At 43.0% G+C, this 18,490-nt stretch overlaps 1 protein-coding gene across 7 annotated transcripts in view; it reads right to left on the reverse strand.

The window, feature by feature from the left end:
• Positions 1-18,490, reverse strand: part of KLHL18 (kelch like family member 18) — a 74,527-nt gene that overhangs the window by 5,045 nt on the left and 50,992 nt on the right. For 5 of the 7 annotated variants that reach the window (XR_007479835.1, XR_007479834.1, XR_007479838.1 and 2 more), the window contains 3 exons: positions 15,051-18,173; positions 13,506-13,709; positions 11,461-11,547 (listed from right to left, as the gene is read on the reverse strand). Coding sequence is in view for 2 of the 7 variants with exons in the window: in XM_004283872.4 (XP_004283920.2) it covers positions 17,787-18,173 (387 nt within the window). In the remaining 5 variants the exon portion in view is untranslated. Of the gene's footprint in view, positions 1-11,460; positions 11,548-13,505; positions 13,710-14,925; positions 18,174-18,490 lie in introns of those variants that run through there. The other 2 variants (XM_004283872.4, XM_033413077.2) reach the window with 1 other exon arrangement.

The raw sequence follows: 18,490 nt of genomic DNA on the forward strand, positions 1-18,490 counted from the left end.
TATCTATGAGAATGTCCTGAAGACCAGCAGAAAATATTTTCCACAACTAAAGATATAAAGAAGGAACCACAATGAGATGGGGAGGAGGGGTGGAGATGTGATATAAGTCAAGACCCACACCCTCGGATAGGCAACAAACAAACAGGAGGATAATCATCACTGCAAAGTTTCTCCCCAAGAAGCAAGGGGTCTAAGCCCCACACCAGGCTCCTGAGCCTATGGGTCTTGCACCAGAAAGGTGAGCCCCCAAAACATCTGGCTTTGAAGGTCAGCAGGGCTTGCATTCAGAAGAGCTGGGGGGCTGTAGGAAACAGACTGTTCTTAAAGGGCACGTGCAAAATCTCACACGATCCAGTGTAGAGGAAGTAATTTGAAAGGAGCCTGAGTCAGACCTACTTGCTACTTGCTCATCTTTTTTTTTTTTTTGGCCATGCCACGCAGCTTGTGGGGATCTTAGTTCCCCAACCAGGGATCGAACCCAGGCCCTCGGCAGTGAAAGCATGAAATCCTAACCACTGAACCACCAGGGAATTCCCACTTGCTTATCTTAGAAAGTCTCCTGGAGAGGCAGGAGGCAACTGGGACTCCCCCTGGGGACATAGATGCTGGCTGGAACCATTTTTGGGAGCTCATTCTACCATGAGAACACTGGTGCTGGCAAGTACCATTTTGGAGTCCTCCCTCTAGTTTACTAGTGCCAGGGTTAACCTGCCCACCAGTAGGCTGGGACCAGCCCCAGGTTCCCCCGGGGTTTGCAGCCAGCCACACTAGGACCCGGCCTTGTCCACCAAAGATTGGTAGCCACCACACAAGGCAAGGTCTGGCAGCCAGTGGGGGTAGGGGCCAGTCTGACCTACCAGCACACCCACAGTAGTCAGGTCAACCACAACAGAACAGCCCACATAGGGGGCATCCCTAGAGTATACAGATCTGGTGACCAAAGGGAAGTGTGTTGCTGGGCCCCTTAGGATGTCTCCTACACAAGGCCACTTCTTCAAGATCAAAAACAAAACCAACCTACCTAATACATAGAAATAAATACAAAGAATTAGGCAAAATTAGGAGACAGAGGAATATATTCCAAATGAAGGAACAAGACAAAACACTAGAAGAAAAACACAGTGAAGAAGAGTTCAAGGTAATGATCATAAAGATGCAGAATGTACTCGGGAGAAGAATGGATGAACACAGTGAGAAGTTTAGTAAAGAATTAGAAAATATAGAGAAGAACCGAACAGAGCTGAAGAATATAATAAGTGAAATAAAAAATACACTAGAAGGAATCAACAGTAAATTAGATGTTACAGAGGAATGAATCAGTTAACTGGAAGACAGAGTAGTGGAAATCACCCAAGCCAAACAGAAAAAAGAAAAAAAGATTTAAAAAAATGAGGATAGTTTAAGAGACTTCTGGGACAACATCAAGCATACTAACATTTGCATTACAGGGGTCCTGGAAAGAGAAAAGAGAAAGGGGCAGAGAACTTATTTGAAGAAATAATAGCTGAAAACTTTCCTAACCTGGGGAAAAAAAAAAGACATCCAAGTCAAAGAAGCACAGAGAGTCCCAAACAAGATGAACCCAAAGAGGTGCACACCAAGCACATTATAATAAAAATTGCAAAAATTGAAGATAGAGAATCTTAAAAGCAGCAAGGGAAAAGCAACTAGTTACCTACAAGGGAATTCCCGTATGACTATGAGCTGACATTTCAGCAGAAACTTTGCAGGCCAGAGGTAGTGGCATGATATATTCAAAGCAATGAAAGGAAAAAAACCTACAACCACTCTACTCAACAAGGCTATCATTCACATTTGAGAGATACAGAGTTTTACAGAGAAGCAAAAGCCAAAAGAATTCAGCACCACTAAACAGGCTTTACAAGAAATGTTAAAAGGACTTTGCTAAATGGAAAAGACCACAGCTAGAAATATGAAAATTAGGAAAGGAAAAATCTTATTGGTAAAGGCAAACATACAGTAAAGGTAGTAGATCAACCACTCATAAAGCTAGTAGGAAGCTTGAAAGACAAAAGTAGTAAAATCATCTATATGTGCAATGAACAGTTAAGGGATACACAAAAATATGTAAAATATGATGTCAAAAACATTGATGTGTGGGGTGGGTAGTAAAAATTGCATTTTTAGGTTGTTAGAATGCATTTGAACTTAAGAGATCATCAACTTAAAACAGCTATATATATATAAAATAACCACATATAAAATAACCACATATATAAAATAACCATATATATGTCATTACATATGAACCTCATGGTAACCACAAACCAAAATTTGTAATAAATACGCACATACAAAAAGAGAAAGGAATCCAAACATAACACTAAAGACAGTCATCTAATCACAAGGGAAAAGAGCAAAAGAAAAAGAAAGGAAACAAAAAGAACTACAAAAACAACCAGAAAACAATGAACAAATTGCAGTAAGTACATGCCTATCGATAATTACTTTATACGGCATATATGGCCTTCAATAAATAAATGCAAATGATGTAATTGAAAAAAAATTACTATAAATGTGAATGGACTAAGTGCTCCAATCAAAAGACAAAGAGTGGCTGAATGGATACCAAAACAAGACCCATATATATGCTGCCTACAAGAGACTCATTTCAGATTTAAAGACACACATAAACTGAAATTTAGAGGACAGAAAAAGGTATTTTATGCAAATGGAAATCAAAAGAAAGCCTGGGTAGCAATACTTATATCAGACAAAATAGACTTTAAAACAAAGACTGTAACAAGAGATAAAGGATATTATATAATGATAAAGAAATTGATCCAACAAGAAGATATAACAATTATAAATATATATGCACCCAATCAAGGAGCACCTAAATACATAAAGCAAATATTAACATAAAGGGTGAAATTGACATTAATACAATAATAGTAGGGAACTTTAATACTCCATTTACATCAATGGACAGATCATCCAGATGGGAAATCAATAAGGAAATACTGGCCTTAAATGACACAATAGATCAGATGAAATTGATAGACATATATAGAATATTCCACCAAAAGCAGCAGAATACACATTCTTTTCAAGTGCACATGGAACACTCTCCAGGACAGATCACATGCAAGGCAACAAAACAAGTCTAAATAAATTTAAAATCATATCAAGCATCTTTCCCAATCACAACAGTATGAGACTAGAAATAACTACAAGAAAAAAACTGCAAAAAACCACAAAAACGTGGAGGCTAACGAATATGCTATTAAACAACCAATGCGTCACTGAAGAAATCAAAGTGGAAATTTAAAAAAGTACCTGGAGACAAATGAAATGGAAACACATGATCTACAATCTATGGGATGCAGCAAAAGAGGTTCTAAGAGGGAAGTTTAATAGCAATACAAGCCTACTTCAGGAAACAAGAAAAACCTCAAATAAACAATCTAACCTTACACCTAAAGGAACTCTAAAAAGAAGAACAAACAAAACCCAAAGTCAGTAGAAGGAAAGAAATAATAAATATCAGACCAGAAATAAATGAAATAGAGACTGAAAAAAACAATAGAAAAGATCAATGAAACTAAGAGCTGGTTCTTTGAAAAGATAAGCAAAATTGATAAACCTTTAGCCAGACTCATCAAGAGAAGGCCTAGATAAATAAAATCAGAAATGAAAGAGGCAAAGTTACAACTGACACCACAGAAATACAAAGGATTATAAGAGATTACTATGAACAATTATATGCCAATAAAATGGATAACATAGAAGAAATGGATAAATTCTTCGAAATGTACACTCTCCTAAGACTGAGGAAGAAATAGAAATATAGGGACTTCCCTGGCCCTGGTGGTCCAGTGGTAAAGAATCTGCCTTACAACACAGGGCACGTGGGTTTGAGCCCTGGTCAGGGAACTAAGATCCCACATGCCGCAGAGCAACTAAGCACGCACACCACAACTACTTGTGCCTCAACTAGAGCCTGCGTGCTGCAAACTACAGAGCCCACGCATTCTGGAACCCGCGCGCCACAACTAGAGAGAGAAAATCCACACGTCACAACAAGAAGCCCGTGCACCACAAAAAAGATCCTGCATGCCTCAGCGAAGATCCCGTGTGCCGCAACTAAGACCTGACACAGCCAAATAAAATAAATAAAATAAATCTTTTAAAAAAAGAAATAGAAATATGAATAGACCAATTAATTATCAGTAGTGAAATTGAATAATAAGAATAAAAGAAACCCTCCCAACAAACAAAAGTCCAAGACCAGATGGCTTCATGGGTGAATTCTACAAAACATTAAAAAAAAAATTTGGCTGTACCGTGCAGCATGCAGGATCTTAGTTCCCCAACCAGGGGTCAAACCTGGGCCCCGGCAGTGAAAGCACCAAGTCCTAACCACTGGACCACCAGGGAATTCCCTACAAAACATTTAAAGAAGAGTTAACACCTATTCTTCTCAAACTATTCCAAAAAATAAAGAATGCTTCTGAACTCATTCTAAAAAGCCTGATGCCAAAACCAAAGACATCACAAAAAAAGAAAATTACAGACCAGTATCACTGATGAACACTGATGCAAAAATCCTCAACAAAATATTAGCAAACAGAATCCAACAATAAAATATCATACATCATGATCAAGTGGGACATATCCCAGGGATTCAAAATCAACAAATCAATCAATATGATACACAACATTAATGAACTGAAGAAAAAATCATATGATCATCTCAGTAGATGCAGAAAAAGCTTTTGACAAGTTCAGCATCCATTTATGATTAAAAAAACTCAGGGGTTTGGGATTAGCAGATGCAAACTATTATATATAGGATAGATAAACAATAAGATCCTACTGTATAGAACAGGGAACTGTAATTAATATCCTGTGATAAACCATAATGGAAAAGAATATATATGTGTATAACTGAATTGCTTTGCTGTACAGCATAAATTAACACAACACTGTAAGTCAACTGTACTTCAATAACATTAAAAAGAAAAAAAGAAAAAACCTCTCAACAAACTGGGTATAGAGGGACTATACCTCAACATAATAAAGGCTGTATATGACAAACCTACAGGCAACATCATATTCAATGTTGAAAGTCTGAAAGCATTTCCTCCAAGATCAAGAACAAGACAAAGATGCCCACTCTTGCCACTTTTATTCAATATAGTGCTGGAAGTCCTATAGTTCAATATAGTGCTGGAGGGAAGGAGGGAGAAAAAGAGAGAGGGAGGGAGTGAGAGAGGGAGAGAGGGAGGGAGGGAGGGAGGGAGGGAGGGAAGGAAGGAAGGAAGGAAGGAAGGAAGGAAGGAAGGAAGGAAGGAAGGAAGGAAGGAAGGAAGGAAGGAAGGAATGGAGAGGGGTAGGGAAGGAAGGAATGGAGAGGGGTAGGGAAGGAAGGAGGGAGGCAGGAAAAAGAAAAGAAAAAGGAAAGAGGAAGGAAGGAAGGAATGGAGGGAGGGAGGGAGGGAGGAAGAAAAGGAATCCAAATTGGAAAGAAAGAAGTGAAACTGTCACTGTATGCTGATGACAACATTTTCTGTACTTCATATAGAAAATCCTGAAGATGCCACCAAGAAACTATTAGAACTAATAACTGATTTCAGTAAAGTGCAGGGTACAGAATTAATATACAGTAATCTGTTGCATTTCTATACACTAACAGTGAACTATCAGAAAGAGAAGTTAAGAAAACAATCCCATTTACAATTGCATCAAAAATAATATTATACCATGCTCATGGATTAGAAGAATTAATATTGTTAAAATGAACATACCCAAGGCAATCTACAGATTCAATGCAATCCCTATCAAAATACCAAAGGCATTTTTCACAGAACTAGAACAAATGATTCTAAAATTTGTATTGAAACATGAAGGACCCCAAATAGCCAAAACAGTCTTGAGAAGGAAGAATAAAGCTGAAGGTATCACACATTTCAAACTATACTACAGAGCTACAGTAATCAAAACTGTATGGTACTGGCATAAAACAGACATATAGATCAATGGAACAGAACAGAGATCCCAGAAGTGAACCTACACTTATTTGGTCAATTAATCTATGACAAAAGAGGCAAGAATATACAATGGGGAAAAGACAGCTTCTTCGATAAACGGTGTTGGGAAAACTGGACAGCTACCTGCAAAACAACTGAACTAGACAACTTTCCACTCCATATACAAAAAATAAACTCAAAATGGATTAAATACTTAAATGGAAGACTTGAAACCATAAAACTCCTAGAAGAAAACATAGGCAGTAAGTTCTAAACTGGCAGTTCAATTCAGTGGGGAAAGGGTGGATATTTTAATAAATGAGGCAGGCCTAACTGGTTCACCATCTGGAGGAAAAAATACAGTATCTGCTAAAAATTCTAGCTGGATTAAAGACACATGTGAAAAAAATAAAATAACATCTTTCAAGAAAACCCAATGGCCAACATATGGAAACAAAGAAACAACCAGCTGAGAAATGACTGAATAAATGATGGGACATATACACCCTGGGACATGACACAGCCTTTAAAAATGGATTAGAGCTTCAGCAGAAGGTGTGGGGAAAAGAAGGCTCCAAAAATTATGTACAATGGAATCCATCTTCTGTAAAACAGAAACTCCCAAATATGGACCTGCAGATACATACAGATGCTTTATATTGGTGTAGCGAAAATAGAGAAGAAAATACCCCAGGGTATTAACGTGGGTTATTCTGGGGGAGTTACTGATACAAGAGGTAGGAGAATGAAGTCAGCAAAAAAGGAAAAGAAAAAAGTGGGAGCTGCACTTTAGCAAGGATGACTATGAGGCACACTTCTGCATTTATATGAAATAGGAGGGGTATGTATGAGGTGAGCATATGCATAAAGGAATTAAACATTTCAAAACCGTGATAATCTTGAAGCCCATGTAACATCGAGGAAAGTGTTTGTGTCAAAAGACAAAAGCAGGGCCTTCCCTGGTGGCGCAGTGGTTGAGAGTCCGCCTGCTAATGCAGGGGACACGGGTTCGTGCCCCGGTCTGGGAAGATCCCACATGCCGCGGAGCGGCTGGGCCCGTGAGCCACGGCCGCTGAGCCTGTGCGTCCGGAGGCTGTGCTCCGCAATGGGAGAGGCCACAACAGTGAGAGGCCGCACACCACAAAAAAAAAAAAAAAAAAAAAAAAAAAAGACAAAAGCAGGATTCTGAAGTTAACCCACATGGAGGACACACCTGACTCCAGCAAAGGAGCTGCTAAGCTGGGGTTGTCCCCACGTGATGGAGACCACAATGCCCTTGGAGTCCACAGGTCGCCTTACCATCTCGGCCTGAACTGCACCCCAGGATCGGGAGCCCCAGAGGAGACAGCAGACCTTGGGGACTCAGAAGCCACAGTGGAAAATCAGTGTCTGTTTTTTTTTTTTTTTAAACAGCTTTATTGAGCTATAATTGACATATAGTAACTTGCACATATTCAAAGTATACATTTTGGTAAGTCTGACATAGTATACATCTGTGAAACCATCACCACAGACAGTGCACATATCCACCATCCCCCAAAGTTTCCTCACACTCCTTTATATCCCCTGACTCCTCCCAAATACCCTCCTCGCCAATCCTGCTGTCCTCAGGCAAACTGTGATCTACTTTCTGTTGCTACAGATTAGTTTGCATTTTCCAGAGTTTTATATAAATGGAATCTGCTATAGAATGGAGGTTTTTGTTCCCTCAAAATTCACATGTTGAACTCCTAACCTCTAAAGTAAGGAGGGGAGGGCGTTTGGGAGGTGATTAAGTCATGAGGACACAGCCCTCACGAATGGGATCAGTGTCCTTATAAAAGAGACTACGGAGAGCTCCCTTGCCATGCCCATCATGTGAGGACACACAGCAAAAAGACAGCTGTTTGTGAACCAGGAAGCAGGACCTCACTAGACAGTGAATCTGCTGGTCCCTTGATCTTGGACTTCCCATCCTCCAGAACTGTGAGAAATAAATGTCTGTTGCTTATAAGCCACCTAGTCTTCGGTATTTTGTTACAGCAGCCTGAACAGACCAAGACAGAGCATACAGCATATACTCCTTTTTTGTCTGGCTCTTTCACTAAGCATCATTATTTTGAGATTCATTCATGTTGTATCAATATATCAGTCATTCCTTTTATTGCCAAGTATGGATGTATCACAATTTGTTATCTGTTTTATCTATTTTCTCTACCACTTATTGAGTGGCCTTGAGTAGGTCTCCTCCCCCACTCTCAGCCTTTATTTGCACATCTATAAAATGGGGATAGCCCTGCTAGCTCTTCAACCAGGCTGTTGGGAGTATCTGACAAGACTTGATATGCAATGCTCTATAAAGAACCAAGGAGAGACTTCCCTGGTGGCACAGTGGCTGAGAATCCGCCTGCCAGGGCCGGGGACACGGGTTCGAGCCCTGGTCCGGGAGGATCCCACGTGCCACGGAGCAACTAAGTCCGTGTACCACAACTACTGAGCCTGCACTCTAGAGCCTGCAAGCCACAACTACTGAAGTCTGCACACATAGAGCCCGTGCTCCAGAACAAGAGAAGCCCCCACTTGCCGCAACTAGAGAAAGCCCGTGCACAGCAACAAAGACCCAATGCAGTCAAAAACAAATACATTAAAAAAAAAGAACCAAGGAGTGCTCTGTTTGGGATGGAGGGGGCCACACCTCTTATCTGCTAAGGCAACTGTGTCTGAACTTCTCCCCAAACCATCCCAAGAAGAGAACAGGCCCTGAAGCCCTGGAGAGCCACTGGAGGGGTATGAACAGGAGAGTGACACAATTTTGGTTTACAACTTTACAATTTCACTCTGGCTGCTCTGCTGCCTATAGACTGCAAAGTGCACAAGGGTGGAAGCGGGGGCGCGAGGGTGGAAGCAGGGACACCACTTAGGAGGCCACTGTAGTGATCCAGGTTCTAAGGGATATGCTGACAGTGTGGACTAGGATGGAAGTAGAGGACAGAACTGGATTGGAAATAGAGTCAACAGAACTAGGTCATGGCTTAGCTGATGGAGATGATGATGATGAGTAACTTTCATCCCTTCCTCCCTCTAAAACCCAGCACTGGGTTCCTGACTAAACCACTGGGAAGATGAGAGATACACTATAAGGATGGGGAAAACTAAGGGCTGACCAGGTTTGAGGTTCCACTTTGGACATGGTCATACTGGGACATATTCAAGTGCATATGTGAATCTGTGCTGGCCCAGAGATAAGACTCCAGATGCCTTCCTCACATATGGAAAGGGCAGTATCAGCTAGGGAGGGCTCACTCTGAGCTCTGAGGCCTCTTTATATTTGGAAGTTAGAAAGAGGTGGAAGTGGGAAGTACCGGAGTGGAGAGAAGAGATGATCATGATCTCTGAGACAAGAAGAGGTGAGCATCTCCAGGCAAGGGAGAGAGGGAAAGTGAGGGGCTTGTAAGGGCACAGACCAGGCCCACTCTGGTAATATCAATCTCTGTTAATGGTGCAAGAATATCCCTAACCACAAGAATCCAACCTTCTAAGAGAAGTGGGTACCCACCCTCAGGAGGCCCCCAGGCAAGTGAAAAAACTGAATAAGAAATTTAAAATCATCCTTCAAATAACAGGCCCAGATGGCTTCACTGGTGAATTTTATCAAATATTTTAAAAAATAATACTAATTCTTCACAAACTCTTAGAGAAATAAGTAGGAAACACTTCACTCATTCTATAAGGCCAGTATCAAAGGCCAAAGACATCACAAGAAAAGAGAACTACAGAAAATAGCTCTCTAGTGAACACAGATGCAGAAACTACTCCTAAAAAATCAGCAAACCATCCAGCAACATAAAAAGGATTACACACCATTACTAAGTGAGATTTATCGCAGGAATTCAATGTTGGGTCAACATCTTGAAAATCAATATTATATACATATTAACAGCTTAAAGGACAAAAACCACATGATGATCTCAATAGGTACAGGAAAAGCATTTGATAAAACCTAACACCCATTCATGACAAAAACTTCTTCAGGGCTTCCCTGGTGGCGCGGTGGTTGAGAGTCCGCCTGCCGATGCAGGGGACACGGGTTCGTGCCCTGGTCCGGGAAGATCCCACATGCTGCGGAGCGGCTGGGCCCATGAGCCATGGCTGCTGAGCCTGCGCATCTGGAGCCTGTGCTCCGCAACGGAAGAGGCCACAACAGTGAGAGGCCCGCGTACCGCAAACAAACAAACAAACAAAAAAAACTTCTTCAACTTGAAAAAAGACATTGATAAAAAATCCACAGCTTAACATATTTAACGGTGAAGGACTAAATGTTTAATGTTTTCCTCCCTCAGACTGAGAACAAGGCAAGAATGTCCACTTGTGCAACTTCTACACAACATTGTACTGGAGGTTCTTTTTTTTTTGGCCAGGCCACGCAGCTTTCAGGATCTCAGTTCTGCAACCAGGGATTGAACCTGGGCCACAGCAAGTCCTAACCACTAGGTCACCAAGGAACTCCCTGTACTGGAGATTCTAGCCAGTGCAACAAAGCAGGAAAAAATTAAAGGCTTCCAGATTGGAAAGAAAAAAAGTGAAACTGTCTTTATTCACAGATGACATATCATGCGTGTAGAAAATCCCAAGGAATACACATATACAATTTTTTTTTTTTTTTTTTTTTTTGTGGTACGCGGGCCTCTCACTGCTGTGGCCTTTTCCATTGCGGAGCACAGGCTCCAGACGCGCAGGCCCAGCGGCCATGGCCCATGGGCCCAGCCGCTCCGTGGCATGTGGGATCCTCCCGGACCGGGGCACGAACCCGTGTCCCCTGCATCGGCAGGCGGACTCTCAGCCACTGCGCCACCAGGGAAGCCCTACAATTTTTGTTTTTAAAAGATAAAATCTAATAGGGAGTTCCCTGGGAGTCTAGTGGTTAGGTTTCGGCACTTTCACTGCTATGGCCCGGGTTCAATCCCTGGTTGGGGAACATCCCTCAAGCCACGTGGCACAGCCAAAAAAAAAAAGAAAAGAAAAACTAATAGATAAGTTTAGCAAGGTCACAGGATATAAGATCAATATACAAAAAAACAACGGTATTTCTATATATTAGCACCAAAAAAAACCCCAAATTAAAATTAAGCAAGCACTTCCATCCACAACAGCATAAAAACAAAAATACTTAGGATCAATTTAACAGAAGGAAGTACAACACTCATACAACAAAAATGGCAAAATATTGCTAAGAGAAACAGAGGAAGATCTAAACAAATGACATCCCATGTTCATGGATTGGAAGACTTTGTATTGTCAGTATGGTAATTCTCCCCAAATGAACTATAAATTCAACACAATATCTATTAAAAACCCAGAAAACTTTCTGTAGAAATTGACAAGCTGACCTATAAAAGCTATATGGGAATGCAAAGTACCTAAAATATTCAACAGAATTTTTAAAAAGAACAAAGTTGGAGAACTTACATTATCTAATTTTAAGACTTACTTTAAAGCTGGAAAACTCAGTAGCATACAATCAGTGTGGTATTGGCTCAGGGACAGGCATAGAGATCGATGAAACAGAATTGAGAGTCTAGAAGTAGAAGTAAACACTTATATTTATGGTTAACTGATTTCAACAAAGGTACCAAAGCAATTCAATGGAGGAAGAGATAGCCTTTACAACAAATGTGCTGGGACAAATGGATATCCACGCACAAAAAAAGATGAATTCTAAAATTAACTCAAATGGATTATACACCTACACAAGAGCTAAAATTATAAAACTTCTAGAAGAATTTCTTCATGACCTTGGGTTGGGCAAAAGCTCTTAAGATACGACACCAAAAGCACAATCCATAAAAGAAATAACTGATAAAACTAAACTTAATCAAAATTAAAAACTTCTACAACATTATTAAGACACTATTAGGAAAATAAAAAGACAAGCCACAGACTGGGAGAAAATATTTGCAAATCATTTATCTGATAAAGAATTTGTATCCAGAATATGTGAAGAATTCTTTAACTCAATAAGACATATGACCCAATTTAAAAATGGGGAAGTTTTCAGTAGATATTTTACTACAGATAGACAAATGGCTAACAAGAACATGAAAAGATGCTCAAAAACCATTAGTTGTTAGAGAAATGCAAATTGTCAGTTTCTTAAAAGGTTAAACATAAACTTACCGTACGTATGACCCAGCAATTCCATTCCTAGGAATATATTCGAGGAATGAAAATATATGTCACACAAAAACTTGTACATGATAGCAGTACTATTCATAAAAGCCCTAAACTGGAAACAATCTAAATATTCATCAACTGATAAAAAAAAAGGATAAATAAAATGTGGTATATCCATACAGTGGAATACTATTCAGGAACAATAAAATAAAAAGAACAAACTACTGATATATTCTATGACATGAATGAATTTCAGAAACATTATTCTAAGGAAAGAAGCCAGACACAGAAGACCACATATTGTATGATTCCATTTATATGAAACATCTAGAACAGGGAAATCTATAGAGACAGAAAGCAAAATGGTGGTTGCCCAAGGACAGGGGTGAGAATGGGGACTGTGTATGGGCACGAGGAAACTTTATGGATTGATGAAAATAGTATAAAATGGGATAGTGGTAATGGTTGCACAACTCTGCACATTTACTACAAACTACTGAACTGCACTTACAATGAGTGAATGTTAAGGTATGTAAATTATACCTCAATAAAATTGTAAAAAAAAAAAAACCAACAGTGATGCAAAACAAAGGGAAACTAGGAAGCATGATTAGGTGAACTTTGAATCTGGCTATACCTGACCTCAAGTTCGTCAAGAAACATAATGGTTGTGTCTCTTCCATGTGTCTGGTGTTGGTACACAATAGTGGAGACTCTTAAGGAGCTCACCATCTAGTGGGTGAGACAGGCAAACAGGCCACTGCCCTGCCGGGATACAGTCAGGGACAAGCATGGAGGAGAAGTACTAGGCTGACCAGAGATGCCAGACCACAGCAGCCTTCTATGGCATGCTAGGTAGTTTGGGTTTTTATCCTGAACTGCAAACCTAGAAAAAGAGAATTAAATAGGGAACTGAGCTCCGTTAGAGGAAAACATCTGTGTATCACTAGAGATGAAATAGGAAACAGTAAGCCTGGGATAATTTCTGTAAGAACTGTGAGATTCCCTTGCCATTTTTCCATTGGGTAATGTTATGTTATTGTGAGCAGCAGTAAAAACCAGTACTGTTGATCTTTGGGGTGAAGAGGAGTGGGCTCTGCTGCTAGTTGGGAAAGCAGAGTTCAAAGAACATGGAAAGAAATGGAAAGTCAAGCAGATGAGTCTAGCTAAAGTTCACTGGTCCACTCTCTACCCATGAGCTCTTTGGTTCTGAGCAAAGAGCTCTACCCATGAGCTCTTTGGTTCTGAGCAAAGGGGTGTAGGTTCATGGAAAGGGCTGTTAATACTTTAGAGGCATTTGACCTTTCTCCCACAGTAGAGTCCACAGATAATCTGGTTTCCTCTTTTTCAACACAAAGGTACCTGTTTCCATAATCCAAACAGGGTTCTTCTCTTTCTCTCGCTGCTCAGTCTGCTTCTCGAAGGCCATCACAGTACTGGGCAGCAGACCTCCACACTCGGGGCATGGAGGCTGGATGAATCAGCTGTTCCAGAGGACGAAGACACTGCTTTCCTCAGGTGAACTGGACTGTGAATGTGGAGATCTGGTCTCAATTCTTGACGATACTACCAATTAGTTGATGAATCAGGTCAGTTACTCAGCCCTTCTGAGAAAATTTATGTTAAAATGAGCTATGTCACCTATTGCACAGAGGTTACTAAGAGGACCAAGTGAGAATCAACTGTGTTTATATGTGAAACATGCTGAGGGGGTGTATGTGGGAGTGACATACCCTTCCAAAAACGTTTTTAAAAAGTTATCATCCAGGGCTTCCCTGGTGGCGCAGGGGATAAGAATCTGCCTGCCAATGCAGCGGACACGGGTTCGATCCCTGGTCTGGGAACATCCCACATGCCGCGGAGCAACTAAGCCTGTGAGCCACAACTACTGAGTCTGCGCTCTAGAGCCCGTGTGCCACAACTAACTGAAGCCCGTGTGCCTACAGCCCATGCTCCACAACAAAAGAAGCCACCGCAACGCGAAGCCCGCGCACTGCAACGAAGAGTAGCCCCTGCTCGCCGCAACTAGAGAAAGGCCATGTGCAGTGACGAAGACCCAACACAGCCACACACACACAAAAAGTTGTCATCCAAGAGTACAACCATTACCCACTGGATGAGGCTGACCATAAACTGACTTTTGGAAAAGTGTGCATGAAGAGCTTCCTAAAATCCACCACCACAGTAACCAGGATGCAGTCTTAGGAAGGCAGATCTGGAAGAGGAAACTAAACACTGGAGTCTGGTTCTCACACTGGGATGAGCATACCAACCATGGTGGAAACTTGCCTGCACAAGGGCCTGAGCTGCACCCCAGCCCTAGGGAATTGGTCTCTGGGGAGGGTTCTACAAGTCAATCTGTGGTTTAAAAAATTTCCAGTGACTTTTATGTGCACCAAAGCTAAGCACCTCTGGCTTGGAGGTATAAAAAAGGAGCTGGGGGTTTTGGCTTCAGGTGGTCACAGGCAGTCACATTCCACTTAGGAACTCTAGGAGTTTTATGGCAGGGAGTGAAGAAAGGGGGAAATCCAAGAGAAGTGGTGATCCGGACAGGAGCAAATATGCAACACGCTCAGGAAGTCTTTTGCATATATTTTTCATCAGAACCCATTCTTATAAAATATACACGTCTCTCCAAAGACTACTTTTGCCATGCTGTTGGGCTTTTTCCTTATTTTCACAGAAATATTTTCACTTTGTCCAATATTTTTTCACTGAATTACGATAAAAATGATTTACCTCTAATTAAAAAAAAATAAAATCAGGAAAGGGCAAGAAGATATTAGGAGTGTACTCTTTATTTCTCTTTGGTTTCTTAACACAAAAGACATGCGTTCTATAAATAAAAGGAATTAAGATTTTTCTGGGAAACAATAAATTGGGGGGAGGGGGAATCGGAATTCCTACCTACTCACATCTCTGTGGCCAAGTCAAAAGGCTGGACTTCAGCTCCCATCCTGGCTTTGCTCTCGGATGAAACCCAGAAGAGAAGGTTCCTTGTGTTATCTAAGGGGAAATACCCTAGGACAGCGAATGCCACAGTCCTCTGCTCAGAGCTGGGCCGGACCCCAAGGTTCACTGTCCACAGTATCTGCCCTATACCCTTTTCACAATACCTATGGGTGGCATCTCTTCTTTTCATGGTTTTACTGGAAAGGCTCCAACATCAAAGGGTCAGACCAGCCACCTGTAAACAGTCATCACCGTCAGACTGAGGAACCAACTGTGGAGAGTGTGAAAATGTTAGTGTTTGCTCACTTGTGCTCAGAGCCCAGATCAAGGCACTGGCTTCACCTTACTTGGAAACACTGACCCCAGGTGGAGCAGTGTAACTTCTACACCAGGAGGTGGGAGTAGATGTAGGAAGGCTATCACAAGAGCAGCAGATCATGGGAAAATGATCTCTCAACCCCAATGGCAAAATCTGGGTCAGCATCCTAAGGACCTGGTGAGGTCCACTGGTTGATTCTTAACACATTCACAACCCAGGTTTGTCAGTGCTGTTGCAAATTCACAAAAGAAAGGGGCTTATAATAAGAAGACAAGCACTGATAACGCCTCTCTAACAGGAATAACAGACCCCACCCTCCTTCCAAGTCTACCTCTAACAGGCAAACCGACAGGGAGCGAGAAATGCCAGAGCTCTACCACAAGCCCAGGCTCAACTATATCAGATTGTTAAGTCTTTTAAAATAAAAACATCATTTTCAAGTGCTTTTAGCAGAGGCCCAGCTCCTAAGTGGCAGGTAACAAAAGTACTTCCCTCTGGAAACATGGCGATTGCACACACTGGTAAACCTCACAGTCCCAGGGTAGGAGAGACGTCTCAGGTGTCACATCGTGCCTTTCTGAACAGGCTTCCAGGACACCCAGGCAGGCAGCGATGGGCAGACCAACCAAGTAGAGATTGGGACCCTGAGACCCAATCTTGCATTGGAAATGTATCCTCTTTTAGTCTCTACTGGAAGAATTTTGGAAAACCAAATTTTGGCAGCAGCAGTTGAAGGACAGCTCCACTGCCCAGTGCACTGGTAAGAGAAGAGTCCTCCTGTTGGGGTCCCACTGTGCAGCATCAAGGTCCCATCCAGGGAGGAGGAAGGAGGAGCATGGAGTCTCTTCAAGAGGTCATTAGCTAAGATCATAGGAAGAAATATAAAATCTGTTCTTTGCAGCAGCAAGAGATTCTTTCAGCTTTTAGTTCTTTACGTCATAAAGCCAGCTTTGCTAGAATATAAAGGTCCACCTTGCTGGTCAGTCTGCCAAGGGCTGGAGGGGAGACCAGACCCCTGGAATTGGCGAGTGGATGGAGGAGCAGCGGACTGGCAGGGTAGATATGGTTACTGGACCAAGCCAGCCGTGGCTGGTGGAAGGACCAAGTCTCTGGTTAGGTTCTAGAGGTACAAATGGTCAATGTACCTCAGAAGCATCACGATGAAGAAAATTATCCAAGAATGATAGATGGGCAAATGAGAATCTGGCCAGACCTGCTGTTTCCTGCTGGTCAAATAAGGAAGGAATGAAAGTGGGGTGGGAATCTGCATGAGTGCCATGGTGGCAGTGGGAGATAACCACAGGGGCATCTGGAGCCTCCAGCGACAAGCTGGGAGCTCCCACCTAGAAGAGTGGCAATAACTTAGCCAACTCGCTAAGCCTACGATTAAAAAAGTCCTCTGATAGTGGGTGTGAAGACAAACCCCACGAGCACCTTGCTACAGGACTGGTCGAGTGTGCACTGATTCTGGACACACAGGGGCTCAGAGGGAACCCCGAGTGCCATGCGAGGCCTTAGGACCCTGGGATCCGAATGTGGGAGCGGATACCACCCTTTTCACGTTGGGTGGTTTTCCATTTAAACACATATTTGCCTCTAGTGTCTTTTATGTTTTCTTCTTGCAAAAAAATGTTCACTTTAAAAAATTATTTTTCTTTTCAGTTTCTTTCAAGTGCTTCTTTAACTTTCCTTCAGTTTCTTTCAAGTATCTTTTATCCTCTCCCTCTGTTTCTCCTGAACAAGATGAAAAAGACCTCGCTGAAATCCCAAAATTAGACACAGGAAAAGCTTCTGTTCTTCGTGCTTACTCAGCAATGCAGACAAAATTCTCGGTGCGCTCGGATGGAAGGAGGAGGTGCGTGTGTGCAACCAGCACTGCCATGGCTGCAGCCTCGCAGTGAGGACAACCCGGCCTGTGTCCCTCCTCTCCCACCCACACCCCACAGTTTCCAACACGCTTGGCCACTGAAGCCACCCCATCGCAAACTGGCCACAACACACCTGGCAAGCAGTAGGCAAGGAGTGTCAGATGGAAGACACTCTGCAGATGGGCGACCCACAGAGCTGTGGCAGGTGGGAGCTGGGCTTGGATGGAGCCTGTGGACATGTGGACCAGCAAAGCAGTCCTGTGTCACCAGCTGCGGGACCCAGAGGGGCTTCTGTCCCACGCTGTGCATCTTGATGACCTAGGCCTGAAGGTCACAAGGGCTGCACAGGGAGGGAGGACTTAAGCACCTGGAAAACTGTACCGCTGGCGAGCTCACATTTCACCCTGTCTTCTGGTCCACCACCTCTTCCGAGGGGGACTAACCCTGGAAGGAAGTGCCTGTGTTTGTACCAGATCCCTACTCCACCACATCCCACCCTTCGCCTTAGATGGTGAGGAGAGGGATGCAGCCCACACCGACCCCTCCCTCGTGACATGCCATGGGGGCCATAAACGTCCAGCGGTCCGTGTCTGGGTCGTACATCTCCACCGAGCTCAGGTTCGACTGTCCGTCGTAGCCCCCCACGGCGTAGAGCCGCCCACAGCTGGCCACCAGGGAGACCCGGCTCCGGCGTGTGTGCATGGGGACTATCAGGCACCACTGGTCTGCCACAGAGCTGTACACCTCGGCGCTGCTGAGGAAGCCCGAGCCGTCGTAGCCCCCGCACACAAACATCTTGCTTCCCAGGGATGCAGCTCCGTGCCGGCAGCGCTTGTTGAGCATGCCGGCCGCCGGGTGCCAGGTGGCTGTGTGGTGGTTGTAGTGCTCCACCTGCAGCGGGGAGACAGGTGCAGGTTCAGTCAAAGCCAAAGCTTGGTCACCGGTGGCCCACCTGGCATCAGGCCCCAGGGGGAGGCCTGGGGACAAGGAGCTCTGCCAGTGTGTGCTCTGCCCCGGATGCCCAGTTTCCTCAGCTGCGCACCTGCTCGTGGGCTTATAGGGACAGGTGAGAGGGAGATGGCCTAACCTGACCAGTTCTGTTTACACCTGAGGAAACAAATCAAGGAGTTGCCCAGGATGCACTGCTATGTAGTGACAGAGCTGGGATGAGAGTAGGGTCTCCTGAGATTCGTGCACAGCGTGTTCCC

Source organism: Orcinus orca, chromosome 10, assembly GCF_937001465.1.
Source record: "Orcinus orca chromosome 10, mOrcOrc1.1, whole genome shotgun sequence".
NCBI classification, from domain to species: domain Eukaryota; kingdom Metazoa; phylum Chordata; class Mammalia; order Artiodactyla; family Delphinidae; genus Orcinus; species Orcinus orca.